General features: G+C 41.3%; 1 protein-coding gene across 2 annotated transcripts in view; it reads left to right on the top strand.

Moving 5' to 3' along the window:
* The first annotated feature begins 6,306 nt into the window (after positions 1 to 6,306).
* Positions 6,307 to 21,105, top strand: part of CDKAL1 (CDKAL1 threonylcarbamoyladenosine tRNA methylthiotransferase) — a 770,441-nt gene continuing 755,642 nt past the window's right edge. The window contains exons 1-4 of one of the 2 annotated variants that reach the window (XM_075533360.1): positions 6,307 to 6,394; positions 8,215 to 8,261; positions 18,434 to 18,603; positions 19,890 to 20,002. In XM_075533360.1, coding sequence (XP_075389475.1) covers positions 18,434 to 18,603; positions 19,890 to 20,002 — 283 coding nt within the window. In that variant the 5' untranslated portion in view covers positions 6,307 to 6,394; positions 8,215 to 8,261. Of the gene's footprint in view, positions 6,395 to 8,214; positions 8,262 to 18,428; positions 18,604 to 19,889; positions 20,003 to 21,105 lie in introns of both variants that reach the window. The other variant, XM_075533370.1, reaches the window with a different exon arrangement.

Raw genomic sequence — 21,105 nt, 5'->3', positions numbered from 1 at the left:
ACCACCATCTTCCTTCCTCTTCATCTTCTACAATGAAACATTCACCGAGTTTGGAGACTTAAAAAAAATTAGTTCTTAACTTCTTCCCTCCCCCAGTCGCCCTATGTCATTGGTTTCCTGTTGGTTTCCTGTTGAGGTGACTGTGCTAAATCCAGAAGTATGTTCCTATCTCCAGCCCTTCATGAAGGGGCCCACATGGTGCAGTGGAGTAAGCATTGGGCCCGCTAAGCGGGAGGTCAGCAGTTCAGACCTACCGGCTGCCTCACTGGGAAAAGACGAGGCTTTAGGGCACCTTAAAGATTTACAGCCCTTGGAAACGCACGATGGCAGATCTTACAGGGTTGCTCTAAGTGGGAACGAACTCCTTGGCATTTGTAATCCTTCCCCTGGAAAATCATTCCTTTAAAAACTCCCTTTAATAGTATTGTGTCCAACTAGAGGACGCTACTCGGATACCTAGCTTATCACCAATCCCACCCAATCAAAATCTGAGTCTAACACTGATTTTCATGTGCCTCCATTCTTAGGAAACTAGAGTTTAATTTCTGTCACATGCAATGGGAAGGCTAATAGAAATAATGATGTGTATTTGCCTACTGAATGTTGACCTGCAAAACTCTAAAAAATCACACTTTTTTTCCCCTTACTAGTCACCTAAATGGAGCTCTGGTCATGTAGTGGTTATGAGTTGGGCTGCGATCCTCATGGCAGGCAGTTCAAAAACACCCACAGCTCTTCAGGAGAAAGGCTGAGCTTCCTACTCCCACACATGTTACAGTCTCAGAACCCCACATGGGGTCATTATGAGTAAGCTTTGACTCCATGGCAGTGGGTCAGTGGATGGTCTAAACGGGTTGCCCTTGGCAGCTAACTTGAAAGGAGCGGTGGGCTACGTGTTGCTAACCACACTGTCAGTAGCTCAACCCCAACAGCAGCTCTGCAGGAGAAAGATGAGGCTGTTTGCTCCCGGAAAGATGTGCAGCCTCGGAAGCCCTGGGTGGGGTCATGGTGATTCAGAATCAACTAGATGGCAGTAGGCTGTTGTGTGTGAGTGTGTGTGTCACCTAAAGGTTGCCAACTCACACCTACACACCGGTGCTGGGGGAGAAAAGGACTGGCAATCTTAATCTTTTTCTGTAAAAATGATAGCCCAGAAAACCTTAGGGAGTAGTTCTAGTCTGTAACACATGTGGTCACCATGAATTGGAACCAATTCGGCAGCAACTAACAATTGTATAAGAAAGCGATGAATTCATTTTAGTGCCTTACTAAATATTTAGCTCTTGACATAGACAATTTCATGTCAGTGCCTTCTTGTTGAAGAGAATTAAACACATGATCTACTTCCTACTAAAAGGAAACACACACACACACACACACACACACACACACACACAAAACCATATTGACTGCTTCACATTCAGCAGTATACTGGCTAACTTTCCAGATTGTAAACTAAATCGAAAGCCAGTGTTCCTAAATGTTTACAACTTTCAAGCTAATTCTTTATTTCTTGGTTCGTGATCGACATGAGAGGAATTCCCGAATTTCATTAAGCACTCATGCTTTCTCTCCAAAGATTGTCGCGGTCAATCATTCTGCAGGCAGGTAGATTTGATCTAGCATTTCCCGCATCACTCTGTTTCTGCCCCTCGCCCATGATTTCTCTCTCTTTGAAAAGTTTGCTGCACTGTCATTAACGAAAATATTTGTCTTTCTTGCGGACTCTTAATATTGAGCTGTTGCCAAAACAACTGGTCTGGTTGCCTGAGTTTCCATTTTCTTCTCTGTAAAAGGAGGGTAAGGTATTACTGACATTCCTAATTTATAGGGTTATTTATAGAGTATTATGATGAGTAAATGTGATAATTCATGTAGCTGTCTTAATGTGGTTACTGACACACACTTGTAAGTGCTCCCAAAATTTAGCTTTTACTATTATTTTATAGATTCACTTGCATTACTAGTGTGACTATAGTCATTAATAATATTTTCCTAATAACAATAGTGTTGGTTTGCTTGCTACCAGACATTTATAGAGTACTGAATGTTTTCTGTATCTGGCAAAATCATAACAAGAGGTGCTGTCTATTCTTAAGAAGTTTACCATCCAATGTGAGACACAAAGCATACACATTTTGATTATAAATAGCAGTATTGTACATGGGAAGATTAGAATGGAAAACTAGAATGTAACAGATAAGACAGGAAAAGATGTACTATTAAATGCCATTTTAATTTTAATCTATTCTTCCAGCTTTTGAACAAATCAAATATTCATATGGCTCTTAAGGGAAAGGTACAAAATTGTAAATAGAGAAAAGTAAATGCTCAGAGAGCCCCTCATTCCTTTGCTCAAAGACAGTGCCTTTCCCATTGACTTACGCATCCTATCAGCAATCAGCTAGTCACCTGTGCTCTTTTTCCCATTGACTTACGTATCCTATCAGCAGTCAGCTAGTCCATTGACTTACGTATCCTATCAGCGATCAGCTATAGTCACCTGTACTCTTTTTCCCGCAGATTACTATAAACCTACCCTAGAGACACTATTTTGCCACTTGTTTCTTGGACAGCATGTGAGGAGCCCTCTCCCTTGAGCTGAGCAGCAGCATCGAGCCAGTCAACCAGCCGACCTGTTGGGGTACCTTCCAGTGGGGTGCAATCTTCTGTGATGGGAAACAATGCTTAAAAGAATCGCTTGGTGTAGGTGTCTTTTACATAAGATACGTTTGTAGATGAAAGGTCAGTGGCTTTTCAAATGATTTCCATTGAAAATACCTAAGGCGTTCTGTGGAGTCTCCGATTTGAAAGCTTCCAGTCAAATTGGACAAAGAAGCTCTTCATCGCACCTCACTGTTATCCATTTGATTCCATCTCACAGGGATCCTGTGGGATGTAATAAAACCTGGTTTCTTGGAGCAGATTTTATGGGACCAGATAGCGTCATCTTTCTTCCTGAGTGGTTGTGGGTTTGAGCCAATGGTTGGTTAGTAGCCAGCTTTTCAATCCGCCGTGCTTCCAGGACTCCTTAAAGGGGCTATTGATGTTGATCATTTAATCAGTGTTGGGTTATCCATTAAACAAGGTAATCTCAGGAGTACTCCTGCTTACTTACTGATTGTAGTGCAAAATTCCACATTGGTCATAGAAGATTCTGCTTCTAGATATGGCTGGCACCTCTTTCTCTCCCAAGCCCACAGCACCTTCCTACAGAATGAAAATCTCTTTTCAAATGTAACGTCCCTAACAGGGAAGGGACACCCAGGACAAGTCAACTTGCTTACCAAGTACTCCACTCTTACATTTAACCGAAAAATTTGGAAGCACCTTTCTATCTTCTAATTTCTCACCTCTAAAACCCAGTCCCAATCTCACTGCCATTGAGTCGAATCCAGTTCACAGCACTCTACAGGACAGAGCAGAGCAGAACCACCCATGTGGGTTTCCAAAGCTATACATCTTTATGGGGGCAGCAAGCCCATCGTTCTCCCCTGGAACAGCTGGTGGTGCAGGGTCAACAGCCCACGGGTTACCCCCGACACCACCAGGCTCCCTTTCTCAAAGATTAACTACTAGATCTTGACAGTTTGATTTCCTTAATGCCTCATTAAGTCTGTCCTCCCTTCCCATTCCTCAAGTCAGCTTTCTTTCTTCTTCTTTTTTTTTTTCATTTCAGTTTTCTCATGCTCTACACCTCAGACTTCCATCTGGCATTCTGATTTCGGGGTCCTTGGGTGGTGCAAATGGCTATCCCAAAAATGGACTTTTCTAATCTATTCACAAGCACTCAGAAGAAAGTCCTGCTGATGTACTTCTGAAAAATTACCCATTGCAGACCCTATGGAGCACAATTGTACAGGGACCCGCACAAGTCACTAAGAGTCACAATCTACTGACAGCAAGTGGGGGAGTGTTGTTTATTTTAGAATACAGAGAAAACACAAGCAAAACTTTACTGTTGTGTTGATTCCAATTCATGGCGACCTCACATGTTACAGAATAGAACTACCCAGAGGGTTTTCCTGACTGTACCTTGGTTACACACTGGGCTGCTAAGCGGAAGGTCAGAAGTGCCCACCTGCAGCCTCTCAGGGAGAAAAATGAGGCAGTTTGGTCAATAGAGATTGGAAATCCTAAGGAGCAGTTGTACTCTGTTCTATAGAGTTACTAAGAGTTAGAATCAACTGGAAGGCAGTGTATTTCCTTTATAAAAAATAGATGTGGATGAGCAGAGAAAAAGGTGGGAGAAATGCAGTTATTTTAATTAGAAGGAATTTCAGGAGAAAAGACATTGGCAAGATAGTTACCCAAGTCATTGTGAAACCCTGAATCAGGCATAAAGCTAACGGTTTCTGACTTTCTGTTAATAGCCCATTGGCTCTCCTTAAAGACAAAAAAGGTGAACAGAAGGCCAAACAAATGATAATAAATGGAGATAATGTGTCTAAAGCAACAAGGTCAGAATCTGGTGCGCTCCATAAAGTTCTTTAGTCCTGGTGTCTGCTAAAGTGCTACATCAGCATTCTTATCACACCTGCTTGATGTTCAAGGATTGACCGTGAACTAAGTTTAACCTGTCAGCTGTTTTTTAGCCTTTCTACCCGTCGCCTCTAATAGGACTGTATTGTACACGAGGCTGAAGGCGCTAGTGAAAGTACAGGTAGTGAGTGTGTTATTCAGGATTCAGACTCAGTGATTGGATCCAACCTAGCAGGCAGTGTCCATGAATAGAACGACTTTGGTTCAAACTTCTGCTTCCTCTTTTCCAAAATGGGGATTCCAAACAAACAACTCCCCTCTCCCCCAATTCAACTACCTTCCAGTTGATTTCAATTCATAGCGACCCTATAAGCACCCCATAAAGAGCCCTGGTGGTGTAAGGGTTATGCCTTGGGCTGCTAACCACAAGGGCAGCAGTTAGACATCACTAGCTGCTCCGTGGGAGAAGGATGAGGCTTTCGGAAACCCACGATGTCAGTTCCATCCGGTCCTATCAGGTTGCCATGAAGATCGGGATAATAAGAAAAAAAGATGCAAATTTCTGTAGAGCATATTTAACATTCATGATACAGAGGAAAAATAAAAAAAACCCATGAGGCAACTGATGTCAGAAGTAACTAAAATATAAGCTCTAATTGAGAAACGTAAGTAATAGTATTAAAGAATAAATCTTGATAACAAAAAGAAAGTGAGGGAATAAAGCCTAACCACTGGTTTTGGCCATTTTTGTCTCTGAAAAAACAAGGCCATTTGGTTTGGTACAAGCTATAAAAGAGTAAATACTAGTCGGTGAATAAAGCATTCTAAAAGTATATTCTAAATTTGAATGTGGCATTGATCAAGAATAGAAGTGTCATTGGAGGATCTATTTAATTTTACCTTTCTTATGATTCATTCTAGCTATTTAAGTGCAAGGCTTCAATTAAAAATAAAAATTTCCCCTCTAAATGTGCTCTATCACAAATATTTTCATAATGTAGGGAAAATAAATCATAGTGCTTTAGAAAGTACTACCATACTGAAATAATTAGGTTAGGATGTTATAATCAAGTGAGCATGGTAGAGTATAAAATATGAAGGGATGATCTATAAATCACAGTATGAAGTAGAAAGTTTGGGAACCGTTAAATGTCCTGGTGGGTTTATATGCTAGTGTCCTTCTAGAAGTTGCCACAAAAGCTGAATTGGAAGCCTTGTACCTCAAGAAACTTCATATATATACATATATATATATATATAGTGTGCTTTTTAAAAAAACGAGAGGCTCATACATATTTTATCACAATCCATCCATTGTGTCAAAGCACATTTGTACATATGTTGCCATTCTCAAAACATTTGCTTTCTACTTGAACCCTTGGTATCAGCTCGTTTTTTCCCCTCCCTTCCCGCTCCCCCTCCCCAATGAAAGCTTGTAATTTATAAATTATTTTGTCATATCTTATACCATCCCCGACGGAAGCTCCCTATATTTTTAATGTATATGATGGACTCAATTTTTCTTGAATATTAAAGTCTGCCAGTTGCTTTGAAAAGGAGAGCTGGATAGAAATACATAAAATGGGAGATATGTTCTGCAAAGCGCTTACCACGGCTATTCGCCCAAAGCAAGAGGTTGGTAGAAGTTAGCTTTTAAAGTAGTGCATTTAAGAACCGTGAGGACGGAAGGATGCATTGTAGCGTGGGCCGCAGGAACCGAATGCAGGTTAGCCAGTCGTACAGGAAGGGAAAGCAGGCTCGCGTTTTTCAGCAGTGCGGTAGTTTGCCCTCGCCGGCCACCGTCCCCGAGCGTGCGTACGTAACGTGGCGGGACGTGCGTGTCATGGCGCGCTCCAGCTAAAGTCGGTGCGGCTTCCGGAGAGGAGCGTGCGGAGTCCCTAATTTCAGACGGGTGTGTTACAGGTTGACTGCCGTAGGGGTGGTGCGTGGGTCCTCGCAGGGCAGAGTGTGGGCAGAACTCCAGAATCATAATTTCTCAGTTTCAGCTCTCCTTGGGCACTTGCGGGTTTGTTTTGCAGTTTGAAGGAGACTTTCCAGCTGGGTTGCAGAAGTTGGGGGCCCGGGAATGCCGCTGGGAGTGGGCACGGGATCGTCGGCCTTCGATGTTGCTCGGCTTCAAGGAATAGTTAAAGGGACATTCGTGTTTATGGTTCGGGGGTCAGAACTAACTTCATTTGCGCTTCCACTTTAAATGTCAATGAACTTGTGAGAGGCACCAAGGCTGTCGCAGCTACGTAGCTTTCGCAGAACTGCATCTTAATATGACATTTTAATGGAAGCGGACACGTGCAGCACGTGTCTTGCTTTTCCTATTTTGTCGTGTACCCACTGAACGAACTTCTTTCTGGTAGGAGGTGCTCTGGGTACTGCCAAGGGTTAGTCAAAAAGTATTGCTATAAAGCCGTATAAATCTTTATTAAATAAAGAGATCAAAATTAGAAACCGGTGTTTCGCGATTTATTCATCATCTAGATCTATACACTGCCGAGGTAGTCATCCCATCACCGGAACCCTTCCGAAGAACTCCATGCTCTGAAACTTGCACCCCACCTAAATGGAGGTTTTGGCATCCTCAAGGGACTTCTATCATCTCCCTTTTACTTGTGTTTTGCATTTGGGGAGTAGAAGGCGGGCCCAGCAGACCCCTGGGAAGCCAATGTTTTAATGGGGCCTGGCTCTCTGGATCCCACTGGTAAATCCAGCCCACATTCCAGTTAGGGTTGCTGCCCTAGCTTCTTTGTCATTAACCCTGATCTTGTGTAAAAGGCTGATGGTGAGATCATCAGCTCTTTGAGGGACCTGTGCTTGAAGTGCTTCTGGCACCCACTGAGAGCTGAACACTGGCTGAGGCCAACAGGCTCACTTAAAACAGTGCCGAGCTATGTGAGATTCCAACATCAGTCATTCCCGTTTCGGTGATAATTTTGTTGTCTTCCATCAGTGACTTCAACCACAATTTCTTCATTCAACGAGGTTGTCAGTCTTCCCTGTCAAGCCTCATTTTTGAGGCCTTCCCCTTCCTTAAAATACTCGATTCATCTAAAAGCTGGCTCTATGTGGCGCAGCATCCCCATAAGCCTGTTGCAACGCTTCAGTGATTTGGGAAGGTGTTTACTTGAGTTTTGGTAAAAGCTTCTATCAAAATAGCTTTGTTTCCATGGCACAAAATGTATTATTATTATTTTTTAAAGTATCCAAATGAGGCTAAGATAAGTGTATTACTAAGAGAACTTGTCTGTGGCCAGAGAACCTGTTGAAGCACACCTTGTTTGGAATAAATGCCTGCATGCACCTTGCTAGTAATACTTTATGAATTATTGTTGCACGTCATTGTTTATACGTTGAAAGTATTACTTGCACTCTACAAGCCTTGTGGTGCTGGATATTTATTGCTGGGGCCTGATCGCGGCCAGAGTAACTATGTGGGACATCAAAGCACCTGTCCTAACAGTATGGGTCTTGAAGTAGTATAGAGCATCACTAACCCTGTAGAAGAAAGCAGTCTTTTCTTGGGTCTGATTTCTTCTTTTTTAAGAAATCATTTTATTGGGGGCTCATACAAATGTTATCACAATCCATACATCCATCTATTGTGTCAAGCACATTTGTACATCGTGGGTCTAATTTCCCTTCAGGTAGTGTTCAAGGTCCGTACTGTGGTTTGTCAACTTGTTGAGTACTTGCTTTTACTAATTAGTTTTTATTTTCCAGGCTCATTTTTTTTCAAGAGGACTTGAGACTAATTGCAGATAATCAAGGTACTGATTTATTCAAAACCTTTTATGTTTTGAGTGGCATGCTACTCATTGGGATGTGCAGAACGACAGCCTATTGTTGATTTTGCCACCATTCATTCGTAGAAACATCATGATCCCCAGATCACTAAATCCAAGAGCTAGTTCTATTCCCTTAAGTCTTTTGCCTCTATTCAATAGCACCGATCATGTCCACTCCTTGACAGGGTCTCTTCCTTTGCCTTCTGTGCCCCTCACATTTTCTCCTTCAAAGGTGGCTGCTCGTTGGTCTCCATCCCACACTGACAGTGCAGGTTGGCATTTTGTAAGGGAATTCTCCTCTTCTAATTCTTATGTTTTTTCTCTTTGCTTTGTGTGATTTTACCCACCCCGACTCCTTCAGTTAATGTGCATAAATAAATGATTATTGTTTGTCTCTTCAGGGTAAACTTATTTTTTAAAACTCTGGTAAAGACTACCTGCTTGGTGTATTGAATAACGCAAAGATACTTCCAACTCAATGGTTTCTAAACTTCTCCTTTATAGCTTGTCTTGGTTTGGAGTTCTTCAGAGGGTAGCAGCAGTCTAAGTCTAGACAGCTCAGCCGGGCACCTTGAGGCCATTCTTGGCACATTCTTCTTCCTCTCTTGATTCAATCTGAAGACTATTCTCTTGGCTCCTGTTTAACAAATAACATGTCATTTATTTGATAAATACCTTATTCAATGCATGCACTTTTCTCTGCCATTACCACACTCATCCAAGCTATTGTTTCCATTCTAATCCATGCTCGCACCATAGTATTTGAGCTCTATGCTTTCTATCACTTATGTGGATCAATTTGGGGTCCTGTTAAAATGCAGATTCTAATTTGTTTGGAGTGAGGCATGAGAGCCTGCATTTGTTAAGCATCCAAGTGCTGCTGCCTGGGGAACAAGCTTTGCGTGGCAGGGCACTAACAATGGGCCGTGCCCATGTCCCTCCCCCATAGTTGTCATCCTGCCATTATTCCAAAGCATAGTGTGATGACTATGTCCCTGCCCTGGCCTCACACAATGCTCTGGCTAAGGATCCTGGTGTGCAGTTGAGTCGGCATGCATAGCCATCACATGGCATCTTGTGAAAACACCGCTTCTGATTCAGTAGTTTCTGGGGTGGCAGCACATCTCTTTATGAGAGCAGACTGCCCCATCTCTCTCTCAAAGAGCAGTAGCTGGTGGGTCCAAGTGGCCAGACTCTGGGCTAGCAGCCGAGTGCTTGCTGTGAGCACGACATTACCAGAGTTCCTTGTGGCCACTTAGTCTCCAGTTTTCTGCTGCTGTTCTCTCATGAGTCGGGATTTCACCCCCACCCCTCCACTAAAATCACTCGATGGGGTTGCAGTGATTCCCAGTGCTCTACACAGTGATCATCTTATCTGTCTCGTCTGCAGTATTTGACACCCTTGACCTTCCAGGATACCAGACTTTGCTAGGGACTCTGCCACATTAGCTGCTTCTCAAGTCTGGTTTGCTTGTGCGTACTCATTTCTCCAACGTGTCAATGCTGGAATGCCCCCATGGCTTTCTCACAGGACCTTGTCCCTTCTCCAGTTATACTCACTCCCCGGCTACTGCATCAAGTCCCCTGGCCTTGAAAGAGCAACACTATGCTTATCTCACCAGCCCACTACTTCCCCTGAACTTAGAGCTCAGAGATTCAACTGCCTATTCAAACACCCACTCCTAGAATGTCTGCTAGTTACTCCAAACTTTAAAAATCCTCAACAGAACTCCTGGTCACATCCTCATCTCAACCTCAACCCTACACCACACATCCCATGCCCCACCTGTCCCGCACACTCCCAACGTACATGCTACCCACCACCATTACTACCCCCCCAAACCCCACCTCACCACCGGAGGACCCCCTTTGGGCTTTTCTCTCCCAGTTAAAGGCAATCCTAGCATGCTTAGAGCAAAAATCTTGAAATCATGGCCTGACCCTTCCCTTCCTCCCTTTTCCCTAAGTTCAGTCCACCCCCCCAAAAAAAGAGATCCCGAACATTGTCCTTCTGATCAAATCTGACTGTTTTTGCCGTATTCGCCAGCTGCTCTCTTGAAGATGTACAGCCTCAGAAACTCAAAGGGACGGTTGCTTCTACCCTGTCCTGTAGGGTCCCTGTGAGCCAGAATGTGCCCGATGGCAGGGAGCTGTGGTTCGGTTGTAGAATATATCCAGAGAGACTTGAATGCTTCCAAAGAGTAGGTGATTCAGAAAGAGGGCATTGCTGGAACACTGTTGGATGGAGAAGGCCAGAGAGGAAGCGGTATTCTTCAGGACAGTTTGCTTGTAGCAACAGATGGGATGCCAGTGTCCCCGGGCAGAGAACCATCTCCTCTGTGCGGGGTGTGGCTCGCGTCTTGGAGATCTGTCCTATTTCCAGTCCCCATGGAGTCCTTGGGTGGCACAAGTGTTAGAATGGTCCATTACCCTCTGAAAGGTGACAATTTGATCTTACCTAGAGGAGCCTCAAAGACATGCTTAGCAGTCTGCTTCTAAAATGTCAGAACCCTGGAAGCTTATCCTTTTCCATGCGGTGGCAAAGCAGGATGCACATTGCTCTCCAACCCACCACGACTTCATGGGAGAAGTCTGTCTAAGGCTTTCTGGTCTAAGAAGTTACAGTCTTAAAAGCCCACCAGAGCATGCTAGTCTGTCCTATCAGGAATTGACTCAATGGAGGTAGGGCCTTTTAAAGCCTTAGATTTGGATGGATTATGCCCAGTCTCAGAAAATTCACCTACCCATAGTCTTAAAGATTCTCTCCTCTTTTCATTTCCCCCTAAAAGTTATATAGTTATACATTTAAGCCCATGATCTATTTTATTTCTTTTTTATTAATTGGGATTTAATACATATAACATTCCATAGTTCAGTCACGTCACATAGAATTGTACAGTTGCCACCCCAATCCATTTCCAAACCCTCTTTTTCTCATGGTCTCTGTGACATCATCTTCCTTTTACCCCCCACCCCCCCACCCCAACCACCGCTGTACAACCCTCCTCCTGAAACCCGTATTCTACTTGCTGTCCCTATAGGTTCGTCAACCATGGGTTTCATATACCCACAAAGAAAGCATGTAACACAACTTCCAATGACCTCCAATGACATAAAACTTCTAAGATGCACCTTAATATGAACAAACAAGAACCAAACTGCACAATACAAACTAAATGTATATAAAACTTTAGAAACCAGATCAGGTCCAGTCTGCATCATAGGCCTGTTCAGGTCAGATTTATGCCTTTTTTCTTCTGTGCTCCTCTCTCCCAAGCACTCGGTTCAGTGGCCCTTGCCTCTCCTCCCTCACGTTTAGATAGGGGAGTTCTCTGGAGGCATATTTCCCGTGGAGTTCCACAAATCAATCGTGGGCTTCCACTGTCCTCCATTGCATTCCACATCATCAGATTCTCCGTGGTCTGTTTTATATTGATCTTTGTTCATGGTGGAACGTGTAAGAGTTAGGGGGCTAGGCGAGGGGGCTTGTTTTGGTCTGTGGTGTAGAACTGCTGTAGTACTGCTTACTGAAGACTACTGTATTGATTTACACTTTGGCCAAAAGAATAAAACCAAAATAAAACATGGTTGTATATATTTTGTGTCTATTGCGTTCTCCTTTCTGTTCCATTGAGCCCTCTCTTCCGCTGCCCAACCCACACAGTGTTTATTCCTCTAGCAAATAATAAGTCTAGAAATCCTGTAGACTGGCTCTTCCCACAAAATTGTTTCACATGTTATCGTTTCTTTGCCTCTTTCTATGAGCTTTAGAATCATCTTGTCTGATTGCAAACTTGCTGGGATTTTTACAGGAATTGCATTCAATTTGCATATTTATTTTGGCAGAATTGGCATTTTTACTCTATATGAACATAGATGTCTTTCGTAGGTTTTCCCTTCTTTCTTCAGTGTTTATGTGTAGTTTTCCTCAAGTCCCATACATGTTTTATTGGATTTGTCGGTGTTATATGAACTACGTCTATGTACTTAATTCTTTTGAACACTTGTAAGTGGTATTTATTGTCTTTTAAAATATCAATGTCTTGATAGCTAGTATGTGCTACTGTGATTGACTTTTGTGTTTCTTTCATGTCCTTTCACATTGCTTTTTAGTGTACTCATTCGTTCTAGGAGGTTTTATTTTACGTTTGTAAATTCTTTGTGGATTTTCTATACATGCGATTATGTCATTTACAAAAAGAGGCACATTTTTCTTTCCAATCTGTTTCCTTTCTTGCCTTACTGCTAGTCAGAACTTCTAGGACTACGGTGAATAAAAATAGTGAGAGCAGACATCAGTGTTCTCAGTCTTAGGGTGGGGGGAACCATTCATTTTTTTGACCATTAAGTATAATGTTAGTTATAGATTTTTTGTAGATGCTTGTTATCAAGTCGAGGGATAATTCTTTCTATCTCCTTCCCTTTTTTAAAAAAAGACTTTCTATCATGAGTGGGTGTTAAAGTTTATAAAATATCTTTTTTGCATCAGTTGTCATTATTAAGGGTTTTTTCTTTTACGCCTGTTAATGAGGTGGGTTGCACTGACTGGTTTTTCGATATTGAACTAGTCTTTCTCTCTAGTATAAGCTCTACTTGATCTTTACATGTACCGTAAATACTTGTGTATAAGCCGAGTTTTTCAGCACAAAAAATGTGCTGAAAAACTGGGGTTCAGTTTATACATGGGTAAGTGGTACTCCAGCAAGGTGTAACATCTCGCGGGTGATTGCCGTTCCTCTGCTGTTCATTCAAAGCCCCGCTGACACTGCAGGGTTTTGAATGTTTGTTTACTTGCATCTAACCAATCAGAGCCGTCCTATGACATGGACGGCTCCAATTCGCAGAAGCACCCGTAGTGATTCACTTATGCCGGCAGCTGAATTGGTAAGGATGTGTCTGTGGCTGCGCTCCGGCTCTCCCCTCTGGTCTCTGTGTTCATTCACATCCTGCATTTCCCACCCTAGGCTTATACTCGGGTCAATCAGTTTTTCTGGTTTCCCAGGTAGTAATTAGGTGCCTCTGTTTATACTCGGGTCAGCTTATATTCGAGTATATATGGTAATTCATTTTATATCTTACTGAATTCTAGTGTATTAGTCTAGGTAAACTAGGGAAACAAATCCATAGAAACTCATATGTATAAGAGTTTTATAAAAAGGTTAAGTGTACATTAAAAAAACATCCAACCCTGTGCTGTCCAAGCCCATAAGTCCATTATTAATTAGCCCATATGTCCAACACCAATCTATAAAGCCCTCCTCCATCTCACAAAACACACACAATGATGTAGACTGCAGGAGGAAAGCCGAGTCATTGAGCATGTAAACATCTCAACGCTGTCGGGTCTCCACACGGCTGCTCCAGGGCAGTATCGGGGTAGGTCCATGCAGTTTCTCCTCAGGGATGTCTTGCAGGAAGTGAGTCTTGTCAGCTGAAGCAGGGAACTGGCTAAGGCAGCTGCACCCTGGTCCGACCATCAGAAAGCAAAAGACCTGAGAACAGGAAAAACGAGGCTCACTGAGCCATTTATCCCTCAGCCCTTCAATTAATCCCACATGTGTTTATCAGTCAGGTTGGCACAATAAACCTTAACTACCTCATCTAGTAATATGGTGTTAAGGAGTTTTCTGTCTATATTATTGTCAGCTACTAGTATATCAAGGTGTAGGGTGTTTTTTTTTTTTAATGTTCTGTCTTTTGGTTGTATTGGCTTCAGGAAAATAAATCGAAAAAAAAATTTTCTTTTTTAAAATTAAAACTGCCTATTTATAAAGTTGTTTTTGTTTTTAATCTTGGCACTAACACCAAGAATAAAAAGAAGAAGAAGAAACATGTCAGTTCAGGTGTCACCCATGTTATTTTGCTTTTGAGAAAAGCATTGGAATGGGATCATTTTATGAAAAGCTTTGATGGCCAAAGAAAGTGCTAAAATATGATTAGTTACTGCACAACTTGAACTAGCTAAGGAAGCAATTGATGGCAGGCTGCATATTCAGAAGCTTTGGTTAAAAATTTTTTTTGATGATAAAGTGCATTATTAGTTTCTATTACGTATTTGGTAGAATTCTCTAGTGAAACAATTTAGGCCTGGAGATCTCTCTCTTTTTTTTTTTTTTTTTTGGAAAAGGGTTTAAAATTTTTAATCAGAAAACTGGACATTTCATTCTTGGTGGATTTATTTCATTAAAAAGTTAAGTAGATCACTATCCCATGTGTAAAACTACTAATTATCATATTTGTTGAAAAGTGTGATGAGCTACTGAAAGTGGAAGGTAAATTCAGCGTTTTCACTAACCAGGAAAGACCAGCTGCTAGAGAAGGACAGCATTGTTCGGGAAAGTAAGGTCACTGAAAACAGGGGAAATTCTCAGTGAGATGGGCTGACAAATAGTCCGGATAGTGGACTCAGACATGCCGATGCCATGAATATAGTGCAGGACCAAGCAACGCTTGCTTGTAAGACAGAAGAGTACCATGAATTGGAGCCTCTCCACAGCAGCTGACCAACAGAGGACAAATACTGAAGCAAAGTAAACCACACATGGTTATTTTATCCATTTGGAATTTTTTGAAGACCTAAAAAAAATAAAGCATAACTTTTGGTTTTACAAAAGTGTTTGGTATTGTTGTTCAGCCAACATTTAAAATGTTAGGTGACATTTCCTTAGTAGTTAGACAGCTGTTTAAACGATCTGCTTCACCTTGGGTGAGTGGTGGCAGTTTATGTTGCTCAGGAATTGGTGAATTTTATCTAAGTCGTCAAATTTATCTTGCAGCGTTGTCTGGCATATTCCCGTCTTTTCTTGAGTGTCTGCAGTGATGCCCTGTTTCACTCTGGGCATTAGTAATCTGTATCCAGTCTTACTAGAAATACGCCGATTTTATTGAGGTTTTCAAAGGATAAGCTCTTTTTATTTGCTATCTTGTATTATTTTCATTGAATTTCCCCCTCTGCTTTCAAAAAACCCCAACAAACCACTTGATTGAATTTTCCCTACTGTTTTTCTGCTCTCCTTTTCATTGAGTTGTTCTTTCGGCAGTTTTAGCATTATTTGCTGTGTTGTTTTTTTCCTTGATCCTTGAGGTAGGAGCATGAATTCTTTGAGAGATGATCTCTTTTCTAATGCATTTGGCACTCTATATGCCCCTCCTAACATTGCATTAAAGGTGCCGCCCCATCTACGTTTAGGTGGTGCGTGTGTGTGTTTATTCAGTTCCTTTTTAACCTCTTGGGACTTACTCTAAACTGGATTATTTAGAAGTGTCTTACTTAGCTGTATATCCTCTGAGCATTTGAGAGGAACATATACTCGGGTACCCCAAAACCCACAATTTCTCCTCAAAGCTATGTATTTAAATATTTTTTTTACAAAATAACCTTATCACCTTGAAAGTACTCTCCATTACACTTAAAACATTTGTCAAATCTGCGATTCCACTCTTAGAAACATTTTCCAAACTCATCTGTTTGGATGGCTGGCAGCACCTCCCTCGTTTTTCCTTCACCTCTTCTATGTCATCAAATTGCTGCCCTGTTATATCCCTCTTTATCTGTGGAAACAAAAAGAATTCTCATGGAACGAGGTTAAGTAAGTAAGGTGAGTGGGGGCAGGAAGGGCATGACGTGTTTTGCTGAGCACTGGAGCACTGAGATGGCTGCCTGAGCAGGCGCATTGTCGTGGTGGCAAACCAGTCCCCTGTCTGCCACAAATCAGGTCTTTTTTTGAAACACACTGTTATGCTCTCTTTTCACAGTCTCTAAATAGAAAGCTTGATGAACAGTCTGACCTGGTGGAATGAACTCCAAATGCACTATCCCCCTCACATCAAAAAAACAAATGAGCATTGTTTTGATCTTCGATTTCACTTGAGCTTTTCTGAGTTTGTTTTTGGGGGGTGAAGTGACGATGGGATCTTCCACAGGCTTGACTGAGGGTTGGCTGTGGAGCTGTTCTTTCAAAGAACTGCATGTTTCCACTTGATGCTCTTCTTGCTGGTCAGTCAGAACCCGAGGCACAAATTTTACAGCGACCCTTCTCCTTCCCAAATCTTCTGTTAAAATTTGCTGAAACTGAGCTCCAAGAGAGTCCAGATAACTTCCCTATCTCTTCGATGGTCTCGTCATTGGTCTTTGAGCAAAAGTGCACGAATTTTGTGGACTTTTTCATCTGTTGGGGAGTTGATGGACGTCTAGAACGAGGTTTGTCATTAATCTACATTTCACCTTTTTTGGAATGAGGAAACCACTTGTCCACGTGAATTTTTTTCCCATGACACTGTCCTTGTAAGCTTTCAACATCACAACAATTTCTGTGGCATTTTTCATGTGCAGGAAACAAAATTTAACAGCACACGTTGTTCTCTTAAATCCCGCTTTTGGCAGGACAGTCCTGATTTTTAACAACTTTTCCTGCGTCCCGTGGCATTTTTAAAAAGTCCCCATTTTTGGAAAGAATGCACGACAATCTAGGGTATATGGTTTTCGGGTGCCATGTGGCTATTTCACCAGGATATGAGTTGTATCAATATTGTACCGCTTTATGAATGTTAAAATCTGGTCAATTGGCCATCACAAAAAACAAGGTTCGAGCAAAACTGCTTTAATGAAAAAATTCACTGTGACCAGAGAGAACCTTCCCAGGTGATGCCACTGGGTGCACTAACTCAGATTGGGTTGCTTGATGTCCCGCCTAGCGGGGGGAAAAAATGCGTACTACAAAAGCTCCGCCCAACAGAGGTATTTTCTGGTTCTTTTTGGGTAACCCCACGTATTCTGATTTTGTTGGGTGGAGTATTCTATAAATGTTAGTTGGATTCTCTTGGATAATGGAGTTATTGAATTCTAAATCGTTGCTGATTTTCTGTTTAGTACTATCAGTGTGAGAGAGATGTTGAAGTCTTCAACTCTAATTGGGAATTCATGTGATTTTTTTCATTAGGTCAAATTTTTGCTGCCCATTTTGTAACTCTGTGGCTACATATATACACATTTAGGCTTGCCATGCCCTCTTCGAAGATTAACTGTTTTTATTACATCATGTTCCTGTCTTTCTCTGGTTATTTTATGGACTGTGAAGTATACTGTGTGATAATGACATATCTCCTCTCCTTTTTAAAAAAGAATTAAAATAAAATATTTCCTTTGATTAATATTTGCATGACATAACTCTGTCCAGTCTTTTATTTTTAAGTTATAATTAAATTGAGTTTTTTATAGATACCATATGGTGTGTTATATCTTTTAGTCAACTCTACCAGTCCTTGTCATTTAATTAGTTTTTCAGACCATTTGTATTTAATATATTTATTGATGTTAAGGCATAAATTTGCGATTTATTTAAAAATTTTTCTGTTTGTACTTGTTTTTTATTTGTTTTCTTTCCCCTGCTAGTTAGTGGATAACTAAACCATTTCCCAGAGCTCCACTTTGATTTTTCTATATTGTATCTCTTTTACAGCCTTTTTAGGGATTGCTCGAGGTATTATTTACATTTACAAAACTAATCTCAGTGCACTGGTATCTTCCTTTTACCAGGGCAAGTAAAGTACAGAACCCATCTTTCACGTTCTGCCTCCTTGTCCATTCCTCATTTGTAATATCATGGTCTTAAATGTCTCAGTTACCTCTAGAGCCACATCAGACAGTATTGTATTCTGCGTCAACCATCAGATGTGTCTAGAGAACTGGAGAGGGGAATGCCTACCATATATATTCGAGTATAAGCCAACCCGAATATCAGACTAGGCACCCAATTTTACCACAAAGCTTCATTAAAAAGGTGCTGAAAAAACTTGGCTTATACTTGAGTATTCACGGTATATTCAACGTTCTTGTGTTTAAACTGATGTTTTAGTCTTCCTGATGTTTCAAATTCCATGTTTTATTGTTTCCCTTCTCTTTTGAGTGCTTTCTTTAGCTATTTAGGGTAACTCTCCTTTGTAGAATCCTTAGTTTTTTTTTCATTTGGGAATGTGCTAATTTCCCCTTTCATCCAAAGGAAATTTTCTGGGTATTTGGGTTGACAGTTCTCATTTTGCCCTCTATGGTTTCTGATGAGAAATACTCCTATACCGTCAGTTAAGCATGTGTTAAGCATTTATTTCCGAGTGACTCAAGTGTACACTGTTGGTAATGTTTTTATGTGGTAGAGAAGATGCCTTCTGCATCCTGTGATACACTACTGGATGACATCGAAGATATGGTGACCCAAGAAGATTCAAAGCCACAAGATAGGCATTTTGCAAGAAAGCACGTTGTTCCAAAGGTGCGGAAACGAAATTCCCAAAAGTACTTGCAAGAGGAAAACAGCCCACCAAGTGATAGGTAAGCTTTTTCCACTGAAATGAAACTCACTGTCATGCTAGAGGAGAAGCAGGCGCTACTGGTCTACGGGATATGCATAATGTCTCCTCAAATCTTTGAACTCCTCATGGGAAATCTATACATTTCTTTCTTTGAAAGATTTTATTTAATTTTTTCTTTTCAATGGTTTTTAATTTGGCTAAAAAGAGAAAAAGAATTCAAATTACATGTTTTATAAAGCCAGTTAAGCAAAAAAAAAAAATCTACCCTTTATATCTTTGATATTACTGTAGTTGTGTGATTCTGTCTTACGTCTCTGTTAAGCTGTTTAGTGGACTTGAGATTTTTATGAGGGTGTGGTTTATAGGCATCTAATATTTGTTAGTCAATTAACCAGTACTTAAGGATCAGCTCTTTTGGACAAAACATTGAGTACAACCACATTGTTGCCCTGTCCACTCTGTCGTAGTAAGTCTGCCTCCTGGGTAGAAAAATTCTAATGACGGCCCAGCCAGAAAGGGTTATGTAGTTCTATAGTTTTAAAAAGTTTGTATTTGTTTGTGTAGTATAGTGTTGCAAGTTTTAACACACTGGTTATTTTCTTTGGAACATTGCTTTTGAAATGACGAATTTTTAATTTTGCTTATATGTTAACATTTGAAAAGTATCAAATTTGTCTGGGCCGTGTCTTTCATATAATTACTGAAGTTTTAGTCGTGTTTGTCTATGTGGAATGTGCTTAAACCTCAGGGTGCTAGGTACTTATTTTGATTAAGTTAATTATCTCTTAAGTCATAATGTGTTAATATGACCATTGGTATGTAGGTAGGAGTCTTTCTGAGGAAGCAACAACAATAACAACAAAACAAACCCAAACAAACAAAACAGAACGAAGAACAATCTTACTCCCATTGAGCCAGACTAGATGAACTTACTTTGCACTTCTTTGTTGTCCCTGCTGTCACCAGGTCCTCCGCTATTGTTACTTGTGTGTCTTTCTAGGAGTTGAGCTTGGTGTCAGTGCTTCAGTTGTACTCCATTGCTAGTAAAAATATGATTGAGAGAAAAAGAGTTTATTAAATGTATGCAGTTTTACCTAATTAGACTTTTGTGGTCATGTCTGTTGCTTTTAGACTTTTTAATCTATCTGTCAGGAGGATTTGCATTAAGTTGGTGCGTTTATCGAAAAGCGAGTGAGAGGACCGCACAGAGTTTACTTTTTGCTCACTATGCCTTCGACTCGTCTAGTGGTGCTTAGTTTTAAAATCATTTAACGAGGCTTTTCTTTTTCAATGCTTGCTTAACAGCATTATTCCAGGCATCCAGAAAGTTTGGATACGGACATGGGGTTGTTCGCATAATAATTCAGATGGAGAGTATATGGCCGGACAGCTAGCTGCTTATGGATATGAAATTACAGGTAATATAATATGTAATGCATTGGATTGATTAAATTTTTCAGGTTTAACTTTGTTAGGTATATACTTTCTAGCTTCAGTGATTCAATTTTAGTATAACAACATTATTTTTTAGGGCAAAATAAAATGATACATTGCTTAGGTGAGTATGAAAGCCATATTAAAAAAATATGACCCTTTTTTATTGTGAAGTACCTTTAGATTTAAGGAAAGGCAGTAAAAATTGTGGGGTTCCTGTATGCCTTTTGTGGTTTCCTCTCTTTTTCCCCCATCTTACTTAATCACAGTCTCATCAGTAAACTAGGAAAGCAGAGCAAATCAGTGCAGATAACTAATTTACAGACCTTGCTTCAAATGGCCGAGTTTCCCCACCATTTCCTGCCCCCTGCCCCCGGGATTCTCTCTGGGAATTCCATATTACATGCAGTTGTCACATCTCGCTAGTCCCCTCCCTCGACACTTTTGTTTCTTTTGTGAACTATGTCTCAGTTTGGCTTTGCCTGAATCTGCCTCACAGTGTGGAAGCGGCGGTGCAGCTCTGGAAGGAAGACCGCAGCAGTGGTGGTGTGTGCGCTTCTCAGTGCTGCCCGACAGAGGGCCTGGGAGCCATGTGGCCATTCTACTGCTGCACTGACCTTGTTGGCCAGACGCCTCCCAGTAAAGCTAGGCCTTAATTTTCTCATTGTCACTAAGAAGCAGTCTGCTGCTGCTCCTCAACCTTGCACCTACTAGTTGTCATGTTTTGTTGGTGCATCTTGCTGCTCCCCCTCCTGTTTGTTTAATGGTGATGGTCTGTATCCTTTGATTCCACTCGTACTTGTTGAAATTCTTCTGTAGAGAAACATTGTCCTCCCCCTCCCCCTTATTTTTATCAGCATGAACTCCTGGATATTGATTTTATTATGTGGGCTATAAACTGGCACCATCCTTTATTTTGTGGCTCAAAATGCCCCTGTTTTGGCCATTAGGATCTCATTCACTTTGGTTCCTGGGCCTTCACAGCATTTCTCCGATGCTTCCTGGACCCGCAGTGGTTTTTGGCATGAGGAGCGCATCGTCTGTTCTCCTACTACAGCCTTGGAGGCCCCTGCTTTTCTTCGGAGCC

The sequence above is a fragment of the Tenrec ecaudatus genome, chromosome 1 (genome assembly GCF_050624435.1).
Source record: "Tenrec ecaudatus isolate mTenEca1 chromosome 1, mTenEca1.hap1, whole genome shotgun sequence".
NCBI classification, from domain to species: Eukaryota; Metazoa; Chordata; class Mammalia; order Afrosoricida; family Tenrecidae; genus Tenrec; species Tenrec ecaudatus.
The sequence above is the reverse complement of the archived record's forward strand: the minus strand, read 5'-3'. Positions and strand labels throughout refer to the sequence as shown.